The sequence below is a fragment of the Lissotriton vulgaris genome, chromosome 12 (assembly GCF_964263255.1).
Source record: "Lissotriton vulgaris chromosome 12, aLisVul1.2, whole genome shotgun sequence".
NCBI classification, from domain to species: domain Eukaryota; kingdom Metazoa; phylum Chordata; class Amphibia; order Caudata; family Salamandridae; genus Lissotriton; species Lissotriton vulgaris.
In genome coordinates this window covers 643,346,361-643,367,732 of record NC_141700.1, presented here as the reverse complement: position 1 = coordinate 643,367,732, position 21,372 = coordinate 643,346,361, and the positions used below count along the sequence as shown (strand labels likewise).

At 45.1% G+C, this 21,372-nt stretch overlaps 1 protein-coding gene across 1 annotated transcript in view; it reads right to left on the bottom strand.

The window, feature by feature from the left end:
- Positions 1 to 21,372, bottom strand: part of RNF166 (ring finger protein 166) — a 116,491-nt gene that overhangs the window by 20,245 nt on the left and 74,874 nt on the right. Inside the window, exons 3-4 of the mRNA XM_086945813.1 lie at positions 15,196 to 15,308; positions 14,592 to 14,706 (exon numbers count right to left, since the gene is read on the bottom strand). Of these exons, the coding sequence (XP_086801939.1) occupies positions 14,592 to 14,706; positions 15,196 to 15,308 (228 nt within the window). The remainder of the gene's footprint in view (positions 1 to 14,591; positions 14,707 to 15,195; positions 15,309 to 21,372) is intronic.

Below are 21,372 nucleotides of genomic sequence, written 5' to 3'. Positions count from 1 at the left end.
GATGGGAGGTTGGGATGCATTATCCTCCCGTTAATCTTGCTCAACAGGTCCGGCCTGCAAGGGAGTCGTTTGTGTGGACACACAGACAGATGTAGAAGGTCCGGATACCACCACTGCCGAGGCCAATCCGGAGCAATCAGGATCATTTCCATGTTCGACCTGAGGAGCTTGGAAACTACTCTCGGAATCAGCGCTAGGGGAGGAAACGCGTATGCGAACATCCCTGCCCAATCCAACAGTAGAGCGTTCCCCTGCGTTCCTGGCCGGTGGAACCTGGACGCGAAGGCGTGGCATTTGGTGTTTTCGTCGTCTGCAAACAAGTCTATGGATGGACGACCCCAGCAACGAAAAAGCTCTTCTACTACTTCGTCGTTTAGCACCCAGTCTGGCTGATCTTCGAAGTGCCTGCTGAGTGCATCTGCTTTGACGTTCAACTCGCCTGGAAGGTGCACTGCCACTACTGTGAGACCTCGAGAGAGAAGCCAATGCCAGATTACCTGAGCCTCTCGAGAGAGTGGGCGAGATCTTGTGCCTCCTTGTTTGTTCAGATAGAACATGGTGGTCGGATTGTGCGTCTGAACTAGGACTGAGTTGGATTTGATTGCTGGTAGGAAAGCTTTGAGAGCCAGGAATACCGCTCTGAGTTCCAGCATGTTGATGTGGTATGTCTGCTCCTGCGCAGACCACTGGCCTTGAATCTGAAGCGGACCCATGTGTGCTCCCCAGCCTTGCAGGGAGGCATCCGTCACTATAGACTGGGAAGGAACGGGTTGGTGAAACGGCACCCCCACCACCACATTCTTTCTCCGAGTCCACCATTTGATGGCCTCTTTCGTCGCCTGGGAAAGAGTGATTCGATCTTCCCAGCGTCCTGTCGCTTGGTCCCACTGATCCTCCAGAGCCTGTTGTAGAGGACGCATTCTCAGCCTGGCGTTTGGGATGAGAAAAATGCAGGACGCCATGGACCCCAGTAGAGATGCTACTTGTCGGGCTGTTGGAAGCCGAGACTCTAGCAGAATCCCACATTTCTGACTCATGGAAAAAAAGTCTCTCCTCCGAAGGAAACGCTTTTCCCAAGCTTGTGTCCAGAACGGAGCCTAGGTAGTGGATGGACTGTGTAGGCCGCTGGACTGACTTCTCCAGGTTCACATGGAGGCCGAGTCTGTGTAGCTGGTGCAGGCACAGTTGCAGATCGTGCGTTACTTGTACCGGAGATGGACCTTTTAGGAGCCAGTCGTCCAGGTATGGGTAAATGAAGAGACCCTTCTTGGGAAGAAAAGCCGCCACCACTGCCATGCATTTGGTGAAGACTCGTGGTGCGGACTTGAGACCGAAGGGTAACACCTTGTACTGGTAGTGTTTGTTCCCTACGACAAACCTTAGGTACTTGCGATGTTGTTGCGCAATCGGGATGTGAAAGTACGCATCTTGCAGATCCACCGAACACATGCAATCTCCGGCTTGAAGATGTGGACATATTTGGTGAAGCGCTAACATGCGGAACTTTTCTTTGACGATGACTTTGTTTAATAGTCGTAAGTCGAGTATTGGTCTGAACTTGTCCTCCTGGTCTTTTTTGAGGACAAGGAAATATCTGGAGTAAACTCCCTTTCCTCTTAGAGCGGGAGGAACCTCCTCTATCGCTCTTTTTTGCAGTAGGATTTTCACCTCTCGTCGGAGCAAGCTTAGCTGGTGAGGGCAAGAGCTCTTTGGAGGGATGCTCTTCGGAAGAGCACGGAAACGTATCCTGTATCCATTGCGCAGTATATTCAGCACCCACTGATCTCTTGTGATGCTGACCCACTCTGCCAGGTGTTGCGAAGCACTTCCTCCCACTGGAGTGGGCAACGGCGCCAGAGGAAGCCTCTGTTCAGGCCTTTCCTCCTCTTGTGGTGTTGGAGGACTGTTGGTGACCTCCTCTACCTCTGCTGGGCTTGCCTCGAAACTGGGGTTTCCCTTGAGTTTTATTTTGAGACCACTGAGGGGTTTGAACCCTCTGTTGAGCCCCTCTCCCCCTGTTGGTCTTGAAGCGGCGCTTGAATTCTTTTTTCTTCTCCAAGCCCACCGCCTTCACCGTATGCAGCTCAGTCTTCATTCGGGTCATCTCTTCGTCCGCATGTTCTCCGAAGAGAGCGGAACCCGAAAAGGGAAGATTTGGAATCTGATGCTGAGCATCCGGTTTCAGACCTGTAAGGCGCAACCAGGCCGATCTTCTGCCACAAACTCCATGGGAATAGGAATGAGCCGAAAGTACTGCCCCATCCGCAGCCGTGCTGATCATCTGATTCGCCACCAGACCCCCCTCTGTAACAGTTTCTTCAAAGTCCTGCTGGTCCTCTTTTGGCAGCTTGGCTTTGAATCTTTCCATCGAGTCCCATAAGGCTCTGTCATATTGACCGAGAAGCGCAGCTGCACTAGCAACCTTAAGAATGGAAGCAGCTGAGTTGCAAACCTTTCGACCCCAGGAGTCTTGTGTTTTGCTGTCCTTATCTGGCGGGACTGAAAAGGAACCAGCCACCGCATGTGTCTTCCTCGCCGCTGCCACAATTACAGAGTCTGCTGGAGGGTCAGATTTTACAAACACCGGGTCAGAAGCCGCCGGTTTGTACTTCTTCTGAATGCGGGCTGGTACCGCTCTGATTGCTGCTGGGGTTAGGAAAACCTCCTTGACAGGATCCATAATCCCCGGGACTAAAGGTAGCAGAGGCCGGGAGATGGCTTTCTTGTGTAAAGTTTCAAAAATGACTGTCGTTGTTACTTGAGGGACAGACATCTCGATGTTCAGTTTAAGTGCTCCTCTTTGCAGTACATCCAGATACGTGCCAATGTCATCCACTGGGGAGGACCTGGACGCAGGACTGTCCTTCAACGTCGGGGAGTAGTCCCTCTTGGACGATCTGGTAGAAGAGGTAGAGGACGTAGACGGAGTACGTCGACGTCTACGGTGAGCACTGGGTCTCCGCTCCCGTGACCTTCTTGAACGCTCCTCCCGTCTAGGAGAGCGAGATCTGATCCGATCTTCTGTCCGAGGTTCCTTTCTAGGAGATCGGGATCTTCTGGGAGATCTGGCTGGTGATCTCACGGGCGATTTGCCCCAAGGCGAGCGAGACCTGATCCGACCTTCCATTCGAGGTTCCCTTCTAGGAGATCGGGATCTTCTGGGCAATCTGGTGGGTGGTCTCACAGGGGATTTGCGCCTGGGAGGGCTACGCCTGTCCATCTCCTCCACCAGATCCTGAAGCGGAGACCTGTGGTGTGGGCTGGCATATTCCTGCATACGCTTGGTAGCCCCGAATCTCACCTATGGTCCAAAGATTTGTACCATCTAGGTGACAACCTGATTCGCTCGGCCGACGGATCTGGTCGACGCTCAGGAGAGCTGTGTACAGGGCTTCTGGACCTTGAAGGTTCAGTTGAGGAGCCAGAGGATCGAAAAGATGAATGATGAGAAGCAGACTGTCACCATGATTGCATCTGAATGCCTCGACGTCGAGCGTTCTTCTCTCGCCGTCGAACGCCTTCGAGGAGTCGGAGGATCAAACAATCTCGACCTCGAATGTCCATGAGAGGGTCTGTAGTCTCTCGACGTCGAGCGGCGATGAGTAGCCGTCGATGGAGTCCTCTGTTTCGACGTCGAACGGCGATGACCGGCCGTCGACGGATTTCTCTGTCTCGACGTCGAACGACGATGTCCTGTCGTCGACGGAAGCTTCTCTCTCGACGTCGAACGACGATGTCCGGTCGTCGACGGAGCTCTCTGCCTCGACGTCGAACGGCGATGGTCGCCCGTCGACGGAGTTCTCGGTCTCGACGTCGAGTGCCTGTGCGACGACGGCGGAGGGTTATTGGGCACCCTCGACGCCGAGCGCCGACGCTGCACTGACGGAGACTGCGTCCTCGACGCCGATCGACGAGCTACTGTCGACGGTGGAGGGGTCTTGGTCCTCGACGCCGAGCGCCGCTTCTTGGACGACGGCGGAGGGGGTCACACTTCTCGACGCCGGTCGTCGCCTGGTTGACGACGGCGGAGTGACCTCCCTCGACGCCGGTCGTCGCCTGGTTGACGACGGCGGAGGGGTAATGGTTCTCGACGCCGACCGTCGCCCGGTTGACGGCGGCGGAGTCGCCTTCCTCGACGCCGATCGTCGCCCGGTTGACGTCGGCGGAGGAGATTTCGACGACGGAGCTGGATCTTTCGACGTCGTCGACGTACCTGGTCTTCTCTTCGACGGCGAGCCCGCCGTCGACGGTAGTTTTGAAGAGGAAAACTCCACCTGTGGTTCTCCTCTCAGCGCCGAGCCCGACGCTGAAGTTGAAGGGTATGAAGACTCCTTTTTAGAAGATGTATGAGCCTTCTTGGAGCCCTTCTTCACCGGTGATCTTCCTCTTGAAGCCCTGTGAGCCAGGCCATAAATGTGAATCCTCTCCCTGTCTTTGAGAGTTCTTCCTGACAGGTGCTCACAATGTGGACAGGTGCCTGGATCATGATCTTCAGGCAGACATAGGATGCAGACGTCGTGGTTGTCTGATTTTGCCTTCTTGTTGCCACAAGAAGGACATTTATCAAAGAGTGAAGGCATTCTCAGAAGAAAATGTTCACTAAACTGACTGAAACAAGCAGTATCTTACTTAACTAGATGTTAAATGTCGAAGTAAGAGTAAAAGTTGTCAAAAATGAAGTATTTTTCTGTCAAAAACCAGAAAAATAGTGGAGCTGTGTAACCAGGGTCCTTCTCTGAAGGAGCCGGAAAGAACAACTGACCTAACTGTCACCCCTGGGGCATGATGGGATACAGGGGGTCATGAGTGCCTTAAAGGCACGGTGTCAGTTTATTGCTATTCAGCTACAGGTTAGCTTTTCAGTCTTTTTAGACTGTGCGTTTGCAATGCAGCCTGGGAGCTTCCTATGCTTCCAATGACTTATGAGAATTTCTACTGCTTTCTGAGCATTAAAACAGTTTCTAAACAATCTTTGGTGTTGTTTCTCATGTTTCTAATGCTTATTATACATGTATGGTGGAAATTCTTCACAGCATATTTCAGCTCTAATGTGATTTGGCTGCTATTGCTTGCTTTTATATATATATTATTTATATATATATATATGTATATATATATGTGGGGAACATATAATATAGTGTTTCCGGTGTCCCGCGCATGGGCGGGAATATTCTAATGCTTATGACTATTGATAAGGATCCCCTGGAAGAGAACCTCTTTGACGCAGTACACTTAACTTGCACCATTATTTTCTCTGTGTTGAGGAATCCCAATTCCTGAGAGATTGATCCGTTTTTACAGTTACGTGGGGCTACAGATTTTAGAAACCTTTCCTTTTTTTTCCTGTTGGTGTGGTTCACCATTCCTGAGAACTATATTCATATGTTGCAGTACAAGCACTAGATTCCCCCAGTCTCCCCGTGTTAAATAATTAATAGAGAACATCATGTTGTACACATGCCTAAAGTGGAAAAGGTGACTATAATACTAGAAACTGAATTACATATCTAATTTGAATACTGTTAGGGCGAAGGCAAACATTTTGTTGCAGTAGCTGGAAGAACAAGAGTAGGGGAAAGTGAAAAGGTCACCTTCCCAAAGGGTCAATGGCACTAGAGCAAATTTTACAATAGACCAGACTCAGGTAGGAGACTCGCAATTTTTGAAGCCAAAAATGGCAATATTGTAGCTGTAACCAGACTCAAATTTGGCTCCGTCAACGTTAGTCAATGGGAAAAATATGTTTTTACAATTTTATTTTGCACGCAGTCCCTCTTTCTCATCTCTAATTGTTGTCATGTAGTCTAACAGTGTGCATGAAGTGACATTATACTTACGAGTAACAAGACCATCCTGAACACATAATAATTGGATGCCTGGAACTGTTGATCCAGACTATGGACTGAAAGAACTCTCTTGTTGGAAGGATATCTAAAACCCACCCATACCATTAATGGTTCCTAGACTCTAGATGATCGCTGTAGGAATGTAGACTCTCCAACTAAGTGTTAGAAGAATCTGGATTTTTATTGAAGACACAGAGACTTTCATTACACATGAAGTCATTTATTGTTGCTCCCTGCAGCGCTGTAAAGCAAAACAATGACATCACCAACAGGAATCCCTTCATCAACAGTACTATATAAGCCCCCGAACACTCCAGTTCTTCCTTGTTTGAGGCTTCCCAAATTCGTTCAACCTGAACCCAACACTTTGACATTGTAAATCCTCCTTTCTGTTGAGTACACCTCGTCAAACTTACTGGCAAACGAAAACACATCAAATGCCAAGAAAAAATGGCTTCCTAGAAATCATATTAATATCTAATAACCTTCCTTACTGAACTCAAACCAGGGAGTGGTGGATAATGCAATCCTTTGTGTGTCTTTAAAAAAAATCCAGATTGTCCTTAAACCTAATTTTGGGAATCTACATTTTATGCGAAGAGGGAAGACTGTTATTATGCAGCTCCAAAGTTGCCTAAAACTGAGCAAGAAGCATGCTTAACAGGCTTCAAATAGAACTTGCAAACACACCCGCATTTGACCAGTCAGCTGCTCTCTCCCTAAATGTCCTCCTAAGGACCACCAACCTGAAAAAGCTTAATAGCCATATGGCCCCTAGTGGAAAGGGCCGCAAATCTCTTAAGATCCCCACCTGCTTCTTTCATAACCCAGTGGATACATCTACCGACCGTGCTGGAGTCACTAATTTATTAGACTTTACAAAAGACACAAGCAATTGATGCATGCTATCAGCTCAGAACATATCCATTCTCCTTCCATACTCTCCTTTAAACATTCTAATGGGAAAAACGTAGGTTTTGCTTCAAACCTAGGGTAGATCAAGGAAATAGTCATCTTTGTATGTCGCAAAATTACAAATAATACTTGGCCTGGAGAATAAAATGTATCAGCATCCAAAGAGCAACCACCTGAAACTCTCCAAATGGAAATGACACACGCTGCCATTTTAAAACCCAAATGGCACAGACAATATAGAATTCTCTGCCCATCTTTCAAATAAGACAAAGATTAAAGTAACATCCCAAACAAAAATATATATTGCCACGGGTAATCTTAACTTAATGTCCTTCCGAAATACACACAGTGCCACCCACCGTCTCCAGCCCTTGCATAAACAAAAATAATATTTAAAAACCTTGTTTAAATACTCTGCACATCAATTACGAAATTTAACTAGAGCTGTGAAAGTAGATACATATCTCGCAATGCTCTTGACAAAAATCCCCCAAACAGAAGACCTCCGGGATTAACACACAATTCTTGGCTTCTTCTGCATTATCTCAAATATGTGCCAGTGGGCCCAAGCTATCCAATAATATATCCTGGAACTGCTTCAATGCTTTTTCAAGGCCCTTCCTTTAGGCTGCGTCAAAGTCTAAGGGCCGTTTTAAGAGTACAGCAGTCCACAGAACTACCGCACTCGCGATGGTGGTGCGACCACAGTATTAAGAGTGTGGCGGTCAGACAGCTACATGACTGCTGCGTCTGCCGGGGATCCAGGGTCCCATGGCAGTCGCACAGCAGTCAGGGAGCAGCAATAGGCTGGTGGTGCTGCTGTGGCACTGCAGAGCACTTTTAGAGTTGGCTTTCCATCGCACCTTTCATGGTGGTGAACCCTCCATAAAAAGGGTGGCGAAGAGGCAACTAAGGGGGGCCCTAACAGTGCCCCCTGCCGTGCCTGGGGGTGCATTCAGGGTGGCACCTATTGTGCCCCCCCTGGATTTGCAACCCCAGATCCAGTATGGTGTGGCATGCATGCCACATCGTGCAGGAACGTGCAGTTGCTGCTCTCACTGCAGCGGTCTGCATGTTAGGCTCTCCCATGAGACTAACAAACTACCGCCATCAGACCGCCGCTGCACAGCTCCAATTGTAATCTGGAGGGCGGGTGCACGACAGCCTTGGCAGTCCTCCTGCGGACAATGCGGTGGCGGCACTGCTGGGGGATGCCAAAGCCGTAATAAGGCCCTGAATCAGAAACTAATAAGATTTGGGGACTAATCCAGTTTTGATCAGGCCTTATTACCAATTACTGCCTGAAGCACTCTTCCCTGATAACAGTCCTGACCTGCTTCTCTAAAGGTCTGTATATTCAATGCTTAATATAATTTTCAACATAGTCCATATGCTACCATTCGGCACTTCTTGCGTGCTGATGGACTAAGGGAAAAACCTCTTTTATAATCTCTTCCTCACTGTTTTAAACTAAAAAATGTCATCCAAATACCCTCATTTGTGCCACAAAGGACACCACTCTATCGCCTGGTACACAGAGCCTCTTCCCTCAGCCCCTTAAAGCTTTTTCCCATATTGCCCTCAGTCTGCTTCATGTTATGCAAAAGCTTATCTCCTGCTTTTCTTTTTCACTCTTTTCACCCCTTCATCTAGAGACCAGGATTCTTCATCCGATTCCTCTTCAGCCTTCCACATACCTCCCAGAGCAGAACAAACTACCTCTCTCAAAGAATCTTCCACTGGCTTTCGTATAATTCTTCTGAGGATTTCACTCTTATAATTTTTACTACACAGAGAAGACACACCGTGGTCAGCCTCAGCCACTCATAACCTCACACAGAATGTATGACATTATAACGCATGCTTTTACAACGCATGCTGTTACAACGCAGGTTTTACTACGCTTACCTTTACAACACATTACACTTTGGGGTGCTGGATAGTGAATAGTTTAATTTACTATTCCAACTCCAGTCCCCGTGGACACTAGGGAAGGTGTTGGATAGTAAATTAAACGTATTCCCTATCCTAGAGCGCCCCCCAGTGTAATGCGTTGTAAAGGTATGCAGAGTAAAACCTGCGTTGTAATAGCTTTGCGTCGTAAAAGTTTTGTTGTAAAGGATGTTTCCCCCTCACACCTATTACAATGTTCAAAACAAAAAAGGGAAACCCTAATTCTGTACCAAAGAAGTGACAAGCGCTCCCGTCAATTAATAAACTGTCTCTTGAGTCTGAGGTAATGAGTAGTAAATGTTAGATACTCTGCTGTATATCAGCTTAATTAAATTACCATCAGCCTGTTCCAAGCATAGTAGTCTGGGACTACGAAATCCTGAAGACCTGCTTTACTTTCAATGCCAGAAAAAAAAGGCTATGTCAGCCAGAAACACTAACAGAGTTCACTTTCCTGTATGCATTAGTGAATCCTGTGCCACTATTACTCTATAATCAAGCAACCGTCTCGCTCTCAAGCATTGTGCTCTAGCTGCCTGCGGTGTGCTCTTCTGCAATAGTGTCAGTAATGAGAAATGGTAAAAAGGCTTCACAAGTAAGATTATAACACCATTAATAAAATATATTGACACTCTTCATAACATCCCACACAAAAAACACTAAAAATGTTTTTATAACTACTTAAGCCATCTTCATGGAGAAAATGGAATTCAGAAATTAAATTTAAATATTACGAACACAACTCACTCACCATTTGCTTCCATAAATTTAACCTAAATGATACTCTGCTGAAAAAAGAAAAGACTTCTTAATCACTCACTAATATGTAAGCGTAGTATTTAAAAGTATTCTAAGCTGTCTGGGAGTAGCAGCAAGAAGAATTGTAATTTTGAGGAGAGTTGATGTTTTGATTCTAGTTGGTGATGTCATGGTTTTGATTTAAAGTGCTGCTTGGAGAGGCAAAAAACGACTGCATGCATAATGATAGCATCTGAACTTGCCATAACATCCAGTGCGATGTTTCTGCTTTCAGCTCGTCTTCTGTAGTTTCAAACTGCATTCCTCTCAAGTCAGAGCTCTCATAAACCTGACATCTTTTTAAGGGTAAAGTTGTAACTCCAGACCTACAGAACGGCCTACTGCTAAGAAAAATGATTTTATTTATTTCACTCTGAAGTTTGCTCCTTGAACGTATGTTTCCCATCCTATGGAAGGTAGACCTTACTTGTGCCTTAGACATATGGATATATGTAAATAGGCATTCTTCAGGACTTATTTTCCCTCTAGTGAGGGTGCCCTCACAATGTTATTTGATCTACACTGCACTTCCTAAAGAACTACCCAACATACTTCATATATTAAAGACCAATGAGACCAGTGTGTGGCACTAAATATCCAAGACAAATCCATGCGAGGTTATCCCAGAACAAAATCCACTACAGCCAAGATTCAAATTTAAAACACACTGTACTGACCTTCCATGTGGTTCAAAGGCCTATGCTACCGTCAAAAACAGACATTCAACTACGTTCTGTTCAGGACCCCAAGTCAACCTCCCCATATCTGTTCCACCAGCAAGTCTTCAAGTGACAAATCACATAGACAGGGGAGCTAATGGCCCTAGGTTTATAAATGTTCTTAGAGCAAGTCTACGAGCTGACACTATTTCAGCTTCTGGAGACTCCAAAAAATGAAGTGCTTATGATGTCAAGAGCAGTGACTGAGTAATTACCAGGTAGAAGTCCATTCCTCACACCTAGCAAGATTCAAACTTTCTGCGATGATTTCTCTGCAAAATTTAGCTGTAACTATTGCAAGTAGTAGAGGACTGGGAGGGACTGAAGGCTCCTTCAAACTAGAACTCAGTTGAGTGAAGGTTAAGACATTCCGCATAACGGCTGAATAGGTGGCAGCCACAACACAAAGCTTCTCTCAAATGTCTATATGGTATCAACCACAAAAGAATTGCAGACCAACATATGTTTAGAAAATAATGCTACTGAAAACAGTATGTGGGTAAAACCAAAAGCTTGCTGCATAATCTGTAAAGGATGAAGAATGAAGTCCATAAATGGGATTCTAAATTATAAAGACGGCCGATGTATAGAACATTTTTTAAATGGTGAGTTATCCCTCGAGAACGTGAAACGTTCACAGGGAAAAGCCTTTTTTTGTTGACCTATCTTCTCATTGACCATGCTTTCATTGGATGGTGCACTTTTTGAAAAAGATTTCACCCAGCTTTAAGAATGATCTGTTGTTCATTGCAGAAAATGGAGTTGGGGCACTACTGTAGCTTCCACTATCACTCTAAATATTTTTTTGCAGTGCTGTACTGATGCTTTAAAGTAGTTTATGCACCGGTTCTTGAGCTCATATAGAAAAGGCTATCTTCTAGCAGCAAATTCAGGCACCCTCATGAGGCACCCCTCTAGATTTGCTGAACCACCTTGCCTTAGTGTTCAGTCCCAAAGCGCATTGCAGTCACCCTAGCTACTCCCCAGCCAGGAGCAGTAAGGAGCCTGCAATCCTGTTAGGCAGTGACTCTTTCCTATCTGGAGCCACACCTCCAATCATTTTAGAGCAACCCAGGATTCCACCTGCAAAGATCAAACTCACATTGGGAGCTCTTTTGGAACTCCATATGAAGCAGGGGCAGCCAAGGTGCTGCCTATTATATCTAGTGGGCAGCTGACGGTTTGCATTGAGACTTTGATGCCACTCCTCTACATTTTCTATTCCTGGGGAAGATCGTTAGCAGTGTTTCGCAGAGAAATTGTTGTAAGCAAACTCATACCAGGGCAGCCATCTCTGAACTTGGCTTCCTACCTCTGGTGAGTAATTTTCCATGGTTCTGGCACCTATGGGTGGATGATGGCTCGTATGTTAGAAATGTCCCTTACTGGCTTTGTAAAATTATACAACAATTGTAAGATATATTACATGTTTGGGATGGTATCAGATTTCCCACTAAAACCTCTATGTCTGCATTATTACTAGCAAAATACATCTATTACCGGCACTCTATGAAAAAGGCATCAAAGCTGGACTGTCTTCAAGGGAAACACTCTTTCCCATTACCATATGGCAAGATGTTTTTCAAAGTCTTGAAAGTTATTTTCTAAAAAGATGTGTTGTGTAGCCCTATATCATAGTGTAACATGCCTTCATAATTCACATCTGCTTTCCTGTATATTGGTGGAGACTGACAATATCATCTATGATGAACATGGGATCTAGTCTCAAAGGATTGAAGGGATGGCCATCTGTCCCAGAAACAACTTATCCAAAATGGTTTCTATAATTTGTGCCGTTTTCAGTGAAACACTTCTAGCACAAACTGGGTTCTTTGGGTCGATGTCTTTATGTTATGATTGCTCTCAGTCCAGCATGAAAAGGCCTTTTTCAGGACTACTGTGCTTCTGTTTTGTTAATGCCACTGAAGTTTTGGAGGTTCAATATTAGGCTAGTTTCAAGAGTGATGCTGCTGATAGAATGGTGACTGGTCTTTGGCAAATGAGGCTGAACATAATCATGTTGATAGACTTCACCCTGGACTCCTCCCTCTCGATGACCAGACAAGTCAACGCCGTCTCCTCATCATGCTTCCACACCCTACGCATGCTTCGCAAGATCTTCCGATGGATCCCGACCGAAACCAGGAAGACGGTCACCCAGGCCCTCGTCACCAGCCGACTGGACTACGGAAACACCCTCTACGCCGGAACCACAGCCAAGCTACAGAAAAACTCCAACACATCCAGAACGCCTCCGCCCGACTCATCCTGGACATCCCCCGACGCAGCCACATCTCCGGCCACCTGAGGAACCTGCACTGGCTCCCTGTCAACAAGAGGATCACGTTCAGGCTCCTCACCCACGCACACAAGTCTCTCCACGACCTGGGCCCCAAGTACCTCAACGACCGCCTGACCTTCTACACGCCCACCCGCCAGCTACGGTCCACTAGCCTCGCCTTCGCCGCCGTACCACGCATCCGAAGAGCCACTGTCGGAGGCAGATCCTTCTCCTACCTGGCGGCCAAGACATGGAACTCCCTCCCCATCCACCTTCGCCTGACCCAGGACCATCAACTCAAGACCTGGCTGTTCGAGCAGTAGCGGACCCCTTCCCCCAAGCGCCTTGAGACCCTTCCGGGTGAGTAGTGCGCTATACAAATGTTATGATTGATTGATTGATTGATTGCTTTGGTGATTTTAGCTTTCAACTAAGGGGCTTAATTACTAATTTAGATTCTATTACCAAATAAACTATATCACATTTTAACAAAAAAAATCTTTTGCTCAATTTCCAGACATTTAATTATGTGCCCCGATTCATCATCATGGTCTTGAAGGTGTTCTAGCTAAGCATCCCACTCCTTAGATGAAACTCCTGGCAACATTCACCTACCTCCTCACTCCCAGAATGGATGTGCATGCCATTTATTTCTTCTTTCATAGTTACAGTTATTTTTCAAGAGAAACCTTCAACACACTGCACATCTTGCTATGCCGACACTATAGGGAAACTAATGCTGCTCTGGCTTTGCTCATCATGCCTTGCATACACTCAAAGGCAGCCTGGGTAGAATTGAAAAGGAGTGATTTCCAACAAATGCAACTTCAAACATGGGGAAATATTCAAACTAAATACAATTACCATCTTTAATACAAATTCCCCGCTATGATTTCTTACATGGTTACCACCTGTTTCTTTGATCTACAATTACTTTCCCTCCAGTTCATAGTAGTATTCAAGGTCCTGCAGTGGCATTCAGATGTTGACCTTTTCAGAAATACTGAGGTCCTCCTGAACAGCACATAATGGAAGACAAAGAAAGCTGAAGATGTTCCAAATATTGGTACATTATGTGGTTCAGGTTCATGTCACTTTGACAAGGCATTTCAACCAATCAGACTACTTGGAAAATCATTTCGCTTTTTAAGAAGGGTGTGGAACACCTTGTGAGTAGAAAACAGGATTTTAATCCAGGGAGTCAGCATGCCCCATACAGGGGAAATACTGGGTAAAGGTACAAATAGTGCCTTCACGGCAGGGCAAAAGAGCTCCTTCAAGTCGCCCCCTAGCTACAAATCTATAACATTTTTGGAAGTCTTTCACAATAGGTTACATATACTTACACTGAATAAAATGCATTGCATGCAAGTCTAAACAGTATAAGGTATCACAAATATTGTTAAGAAATTAGTTTATACAATTAGATTTAGTTTGATATTAACCAACAGTTGCACTAACCCAGGGCAGATTCCTACTCCAACGCTGCCTTTAGGAGTAACATTCTTGCTATAGCAATTTAGCTTTCTGGTCACGTAAGGTGCAAGAGCAAATAATACCTTTAGAATTTACACCTGAATTGTGGAAATCCGTTGATGGCGTCATGATTATTATGCAAATTTCACACTAACCTGGTCAAACTTGAACTACAATAACATCCAATGAAGGTTGTTGCTTGTTAAATGTGAAAATTAGCCCAGTTACTATGTCTGTCGGATCTAAACCTGCTAATGTATCTAGAAATGATTATATATATATATATATATATATATATATATATATATATATACACATACATGTATATATACACATACATACATACATACATATGGAGTGCCGAAATGCATAATGCCGTTCGTTTTTACTGAAATAAAAGAAGGTTGGAATCCAGCTTACCTGTGTGGGCTCTCGTCTTTCCTGCAGGGGAAGATCCTTGGTTTGATATAGATATATATATATATCTATGCACACACACACACACACATACTAAGTCTGTCAATTATCTCCTCACTGGGGAAACAATGGCTTAGAATTGGGATAATTTTAAAGGTATATAAAATCCCCCACCATAAGACTCACCACTTTGTTGGGATCATTGCGGTGGTTCTCCATGCAGTGCTTAACTAATTCTTGCTGATCCAGGTTCCGAGCTCCGCAATATGGGCAAACAAATGTGGAACGATTTGGGATGTTACTATGAAATAAATAAATAATTTTTTCAAAACGCGGACAACATGCAGCCCTTACTCAAAAAGATTGAACAATCCTCTATTCCATACCAATCGGGATGTCAAAATTTTTAAATGTAGAAAAGGAATACAAAATTGACTGAGGCGCTCTTTGTGTTGTTCAAGTTAGATGTACGTTCCCATCACAGGCCACGAGTCATAGGCAGATTTTGTTCATTTTATCTTGACCTTGGAAAGGATGTGAATACAATTGTATCTATTATTCTAGCCAACATTACTCAGAAATGTTGAGAGGTTCTAATAGTGAAGTTGCTTATAGTTTCATCTTATGTGGTTTAGAGCACAGGCAAACTGAAGCAGAGAGCAAGTAAGTGAATAATAGAGTAGATAAACATTTCTCAAACGTATGCTTGTGTCTCTCCTTTTCATCACAGTGTGAAAAATGCAACAGTAACACTCAGCTTTGAAAACAGGTCTGCCTTGTATTTGCATACCTGGGTATTGGCTGGGAAGTAGGTACAACAGGCACAAACTTAGGGCAATTCGCCATTTGTTCCTGGACCTTGGAACAAGAAGAAATGTGAGACCTCATCTTTGCTAGGGTCACCTGCAACAAAAGCAAAAACAGAACAATCAAGTCAGATAACACGAGGGAACATCTTTTATGTAGAATGCTTTCTACAAGGGTTACATAATTCCAACTGCTCATTTTAGCAGAGAAAGAAAAAGGTACAAGGAGAAAGTGGTCTGCTCTGTACCACACATTTTGGTCAAGAGCAGTCAAACGTGGAAGCTGTAACAGGTATTCTGTTTCCACATACAGCTTACAAATCAATCTCTGGACCACATTTCCATTCTATGTATACACACATTCTACACATATTCTACAAGGCTGCACAACTGCAGAACTGAATCTTTAGACCATGACCATGACCTATCTACAATGAAGGTGATGTAGACCTGTAAGCCAGATTTTTTGCAAACTTTCATAACACAGTCTCTTAATAGTGATTCATTTGAAAAAGATATGGAAGGCAGATATAAACAAGCATTTACAATGCAACGTCTCGCCTTTGCCAAAGTTAGAGCTATTTGCATTATAAATGACAATTTTTAGGTCTCGCGACCTATCAATGTGCACAAGCGCATTGAGTGGAGCGAGAATTCATGTCGGCAAAATCCTCCTCAAACCACGGGCTTTCAGCCGCGGTTTTCTTTAAGTTCACGTGAATCACGTGATTAAACAAGCACGCGCATTCCCTTCTCCCCTACGGCCGCACAGCACATCAAAGGGCTTCGCCCAGCGTGCGCTCTGCGGCTTCTCCTCCCCTAACACGCTTCTCCTCCCCTAATGCACCATGGCCGGCCGGTAGGCCGGACGTACTTTCAGTTTCCCGCCAGTTTCAAATTACACAGTAAGCACAAAGCCGCACAACACATCAAAGGGCTTCGCCCAGCTTGCGCTCTGGGGCTTCTCGGCTTCTCCTCCCCTAATTATTTATGGCTCCGTTTCCCGGCGCATGCATTTGCTCACATTTGTTTTCGCCGCTCTCCCCACTCGGCCCCCTCCCCTGCCCGCCGTGTCGCATTTCTCCTCCCCCCTCCCCTTCTCTGCCTTCCCTCGTCTTGTTAGTCAAGGCAGTTTCCGCGTCACGTGAAATGATTTAAGCGCGGAGCTGCAAGGCACACAAACAGTTGATACCGAAAATGCTGTGCTATTAACACCCTCTTACAGACACCCTATTAGTAATTATTGCAACTGCTGCCCAACTAAACCATACAGGTCCGTGCAGTCTCTCGCCACTTACATATACGCGTTGTTTATATTCATTTCCTGCCTGTCTCATAGACGAGCGCAGCTCCCATATTTCCCGGCCCCCACCCACATTGTAAGTGTACAAAGCACCCGTTATAGTCGGACCATTGATATCCAGACACGGTATCTAGAGAGTCTCACGGGAACATCACTCTGGCGTATGTCCGCCCCAACACCCACACCGTGGGCACAGCACCCACTGGTGCACACAAAGGTACACGCACGGATCACCATGCAGGCTCCTGTACACCGCTATGCTACACAGACATCCGCAGGCCACTTCGTACTGTACCCACATAGCCCCCTCTCGGCCATCACTACACACACGGGTCCACACACAAGCATGCTTGCATTACACACAACAGCTGTTCTAACGGTTCCCAATTATTCGAAGAAATATTATCCCTGACTTTATCTCCTGTGCTCGCAGCGCCAGCATTTAACTTCAAACGGAGGAATGTTGGCTGGCCGCGAGCTGCGTGATTAGATGAACAGATCGGATGGGAGCCAGGTTTGAAATGTGCGTGCGCTGGAGACGGGTCCTCGACGCAAGCCAATAATTAGACGAAACTATTCGAAGGCTTTAGACACGTAGGGGGAAGCCCACCAAAATTAAAGAACTGCCATTGGGGCACTGCAGTTGGACAAAGCCATCACAGCCAGGGTTGGGGCTTTCAACCGCTAACAAATTGTTTCTGGCCCAACTCCATCCAGCAGCCATATTTGTGCCCTTGAGACAAGCCACAGTAAAAACCCAATTCCTCAGTAATCTGGAGAGACCACAATATAATTCCCTTCAGGATCATCTCTTCTATCAATAACACATCAATACACCAACAACCACTAACCAAAAAAAACAACTAGCGTTCAAAAACCAAAACTCATCTCGAAAGAACCTCATTAACTATGCAACGTCAAAATATACAAGCTTCTACAACTTCATCTACACTGCACTAGACAACCAGATACCGATCAACAACACATACCAGTCTGGGCACAAAAGGAAAATAACACAGATTATTTATTACACAAGAAGAATGAAAACATAACATATTACAACACAAGTGGATAGAAATCAAGAGACGAAAAGGACAATCTACTACACTGGTATAATAGAGCATAGAGAAGAGTCTTCAGAACCACAACAGGGCAACAATATATATATATATATATATATATATATATATATATATATATATATATATATATATATATATATATATATATATATATATATATATATATATATGTGTATATATATATATATATGTGTATATATATATATATATGTGTATATATATATATATATATATATATATATATATATATATATATATATATATATATATATATATATATATATATATTTCCGCAGCATTCTCCTTCCCTCGAAGTAGAGAGGCGGCACACGGGGATACATAACAAGCACTGGCATTGCCAATAGGTCTCGCAGTAGGAAAGTTGGAGCTATTACAATTGCAAATAACACTGCCTTTTTATTTTTGTTTTCATTTTAAAAACATAAAGGGCTTTGTCATTTCAAAAACAAATAGCTCCAACTTTCCTACTGCGAGACCTATTGGCAACGCCAGTGCTTGTTTTATTTATGTGTTGGTTTGGAAAACAGATAAATAAATGGCATTGCCATTTACAATGTCAATAGCTTAATCTCTCGCATATGGCACAGAAAGAACTGAGCGATGAAAGACATCACATAGAAAAGTAGAGCAACAAGTCAAGCTAAGGGAACACAGGGCAACCTAAGGCATTGGAGGCCTTTAATAAAGCGACACGGCAAACACAGACAACTAATGGGGTCAGTAAAACAACACAAGAGAACCTACGACAAGACTTTAAACAAAGCAACACATGGCAAACTAAAACAACACACGACAAAGCAGGGCACCAAAAGGGAAACAAACAGAAAATAAACCAAAGTAATATATCCCTCACATTTCAGCACAAAAGCAAGACAATTCCAAACAGGCTAAGACACAAGGCAATCTAACGCAACACACGAAAACTACCTTAACACGAGGTACCCTGAGGTAATTAAAAGCAAACCATGAAATGCAAAGTAGAAAAAATACTTATAAGCTTCAAAAGGCGACCCCACTGAACTCAAAAACTACCGCCCCATCTCGCTCCTTCCATTCCCGGCCAAAGTCATCGAGAAAGCTGTCAACAACCAGCTCGCCGCCTTCCTCGAAACCAACAAATCCCTAGACTCCTCACAGTCTGGCTTCCGAGCCAAACACAGCACTGAGACCGCACTCATCGCAGCAACAGACGACATTCGAACTCTACTGGACAATGGAAACACAGTCGCCCTCATCCTCCTCGACCTCTCCGCAGCCTTCGACACAGTCTGTCATAGCACCCTGTTACAACGCCTCAGAAACATAGGAATCCAAGGAAAAGCACTGGAATGGATCACCTCGTTCCTTGCCGGAAGAACCCAGAGAGTCCGCCTTCCACCATTCAAGTCAGAGGCCACTGAAGTCATCTGCGGCGTGCCACAAGGATCTTCACTCAGCCCCACCCTCTTCAACGTATACATGAGCCCCCTCGCGGCCATCGCACGCCAACACAACCTCAACATCATCTCCTACGCTGATGACACTCAACTGATCCTCTCACTCACCAAAGACCCTAACACCGCCAAAACAAACTTACATAAAGGAATGAGAGAAGTAGCCGAGTGGATGAAGCTCAGCCGCCTGAAACTGAATTCCGACAAAACAGAAGTCCTTATCCTAGGTACCTCCCCCTCCGCCTGAGACGTCATTCTGGACTCCTCACTCTCGATGACCAGACAGGTCAACGCCGTTTCATCATCTTGCTTCAACATCCTTCGCATGCTCAAAAAAACATTTCGCTGGATCCCCACCGAAACTAGAAAAACGGTCACCCACGCATTGGTTACAAGCCGCTTGGACTACGGAAACACCCTATACGCCGGTACCACCGCAAAACTTCAGAAAAAACTCCAACGCATCCAGAACGCATCAGCCAGACTCATACTAGACATTCCGCGTAAAGACCACATTTCTGGTCACCTGAAAAACCTCCACTGGCTCCCCGTCAATAAGAGGATAACATTCCGCCTCCTAACCCACGCACACAAAGAACTTTACGAACTTGGACCCGAATGCCTCAACACACGACTTTCCTTCTACACCCCCTCCCGCCAGCTACGCTCCTCCCACCAAGCCCTTGCTGCTGTACCTCGCATCAACAAAACCACCATGGGAGGAAGATCCTTCTCCTACCTGGCAGCCAAAACCTGGAACTCACTTCCCACTCACCTTCGCCTCACTCAGAACCACCTAGCATTCAGAAATTAACTTAAAACCTGGATATTCGACAAGTAATTCCCCACCCTTCTCCAAGCGCCTTGAGACCCTCTGGGTATGTAGCGCGCTATATAAATCATTTGAATTGAATTGAATTGAGTGTATTTTATGCACCTGCGTTAGTTCACTTGAGGGTTGTAGTTGTCTCATCTGGAGGTCTTCATTTTTTCTGAGAAATAATAATGCAGCTTTTACGTGGTTCATGGCAGCAATTTCTACACATTTCACATGCAAAAGTACGAAACTAATTACAGAGGTATGGTTTAGCGGAGCTCGTAGTGGGATGTGTAGGACTTGGTTAGGTGGGCGACTTTTTTTTCTGCATACATTTTGGAAGACCGTTATACAGACCGACAAATTAATTAATTAGAGCTATTGTTGTACCATGATGCTTGATTCAAAATAAAGTTTAAACATCTTGTTTTCCCGTCCTCACCACCCCCATGAGCGACGGAAGCTTTGAGAGGGAAATAAATAAATGGTTCAGGGTTGCAGTGTTCATGAGTTTTTTTTTTTTTTATGTACTACTCCCTGATGTTCCCTAAATCAATAGTTTTGGGAAGTTTGAGGGGACGACGCTGATCTAATTATTTAGCGCATTGAATTAATCAGCAATGTCGACATTTGAACTCGCTGATGTAAAATTTAAACGTTATAGAAAAGTTTCATTAAAGGATTTGCGCTTTGCAGAAGGCTTTCACTAGTCAACATTGATCTTGTGACATTAGGCAGACACCCATCAGTAGTATTCTGTGATTCCCAGTTTCCTGGATGTCTAAGTTGGTGTCAGAAATGCTGAGAGTGAATGATGTATTAGTATGTTATGTGAGGGTATAGCTAGGAGACAGACAGTTACATAATGGATGAAGCTCTGAGGGAACATATCTTCTGTTTCTGTAACCTAAGGGCCCAACATGAAATAAAGATCTTAATTGAGTGGCTCTTGTATGAAAATCTTGCCCTCTGACTTAAACGTTTTTGCAACATGTCTGAAACATAAAATACAGTAAAAATCTGTATCCTTTGTGCCCCGGTGTCCTGCACCTGCTGCCCCACGCCTCGCCTCTGAGTAGCACTAGGATGGCAGAGACGGGTCGGGCACCACGCGCCATAGTATTCTAATTCACGCGCACTAAGACACAAGCGCTCAATCGCATCTGCCTTCTACGTGGTTGTCGAGGATCAGCAGAGGTGTCAGTTCTGGATGCTCAAACCGCGCATCTGCCTACAGCTACTGCCAGAGCACAAGACTGCAAATGCCCTGCAGTCCTGTCCGTCAGAAAAGAATGTGCAGCAGGATACAGGGTGCGGGGATAGGACCGCGAGCACGTGCACTTTGCACCAGTACAATAACACTTTGAACGAACGCTTCTCAGGACTAACTAGTGCAAAATCGATATTTGCGCGTAGTGAGCTATGCAAAATGTTTACCATACGCCAACAGTGAAAACCTATTCATTTCTAGGTCAGCTAACCTGTGCACATGCTTTGCACTGGTG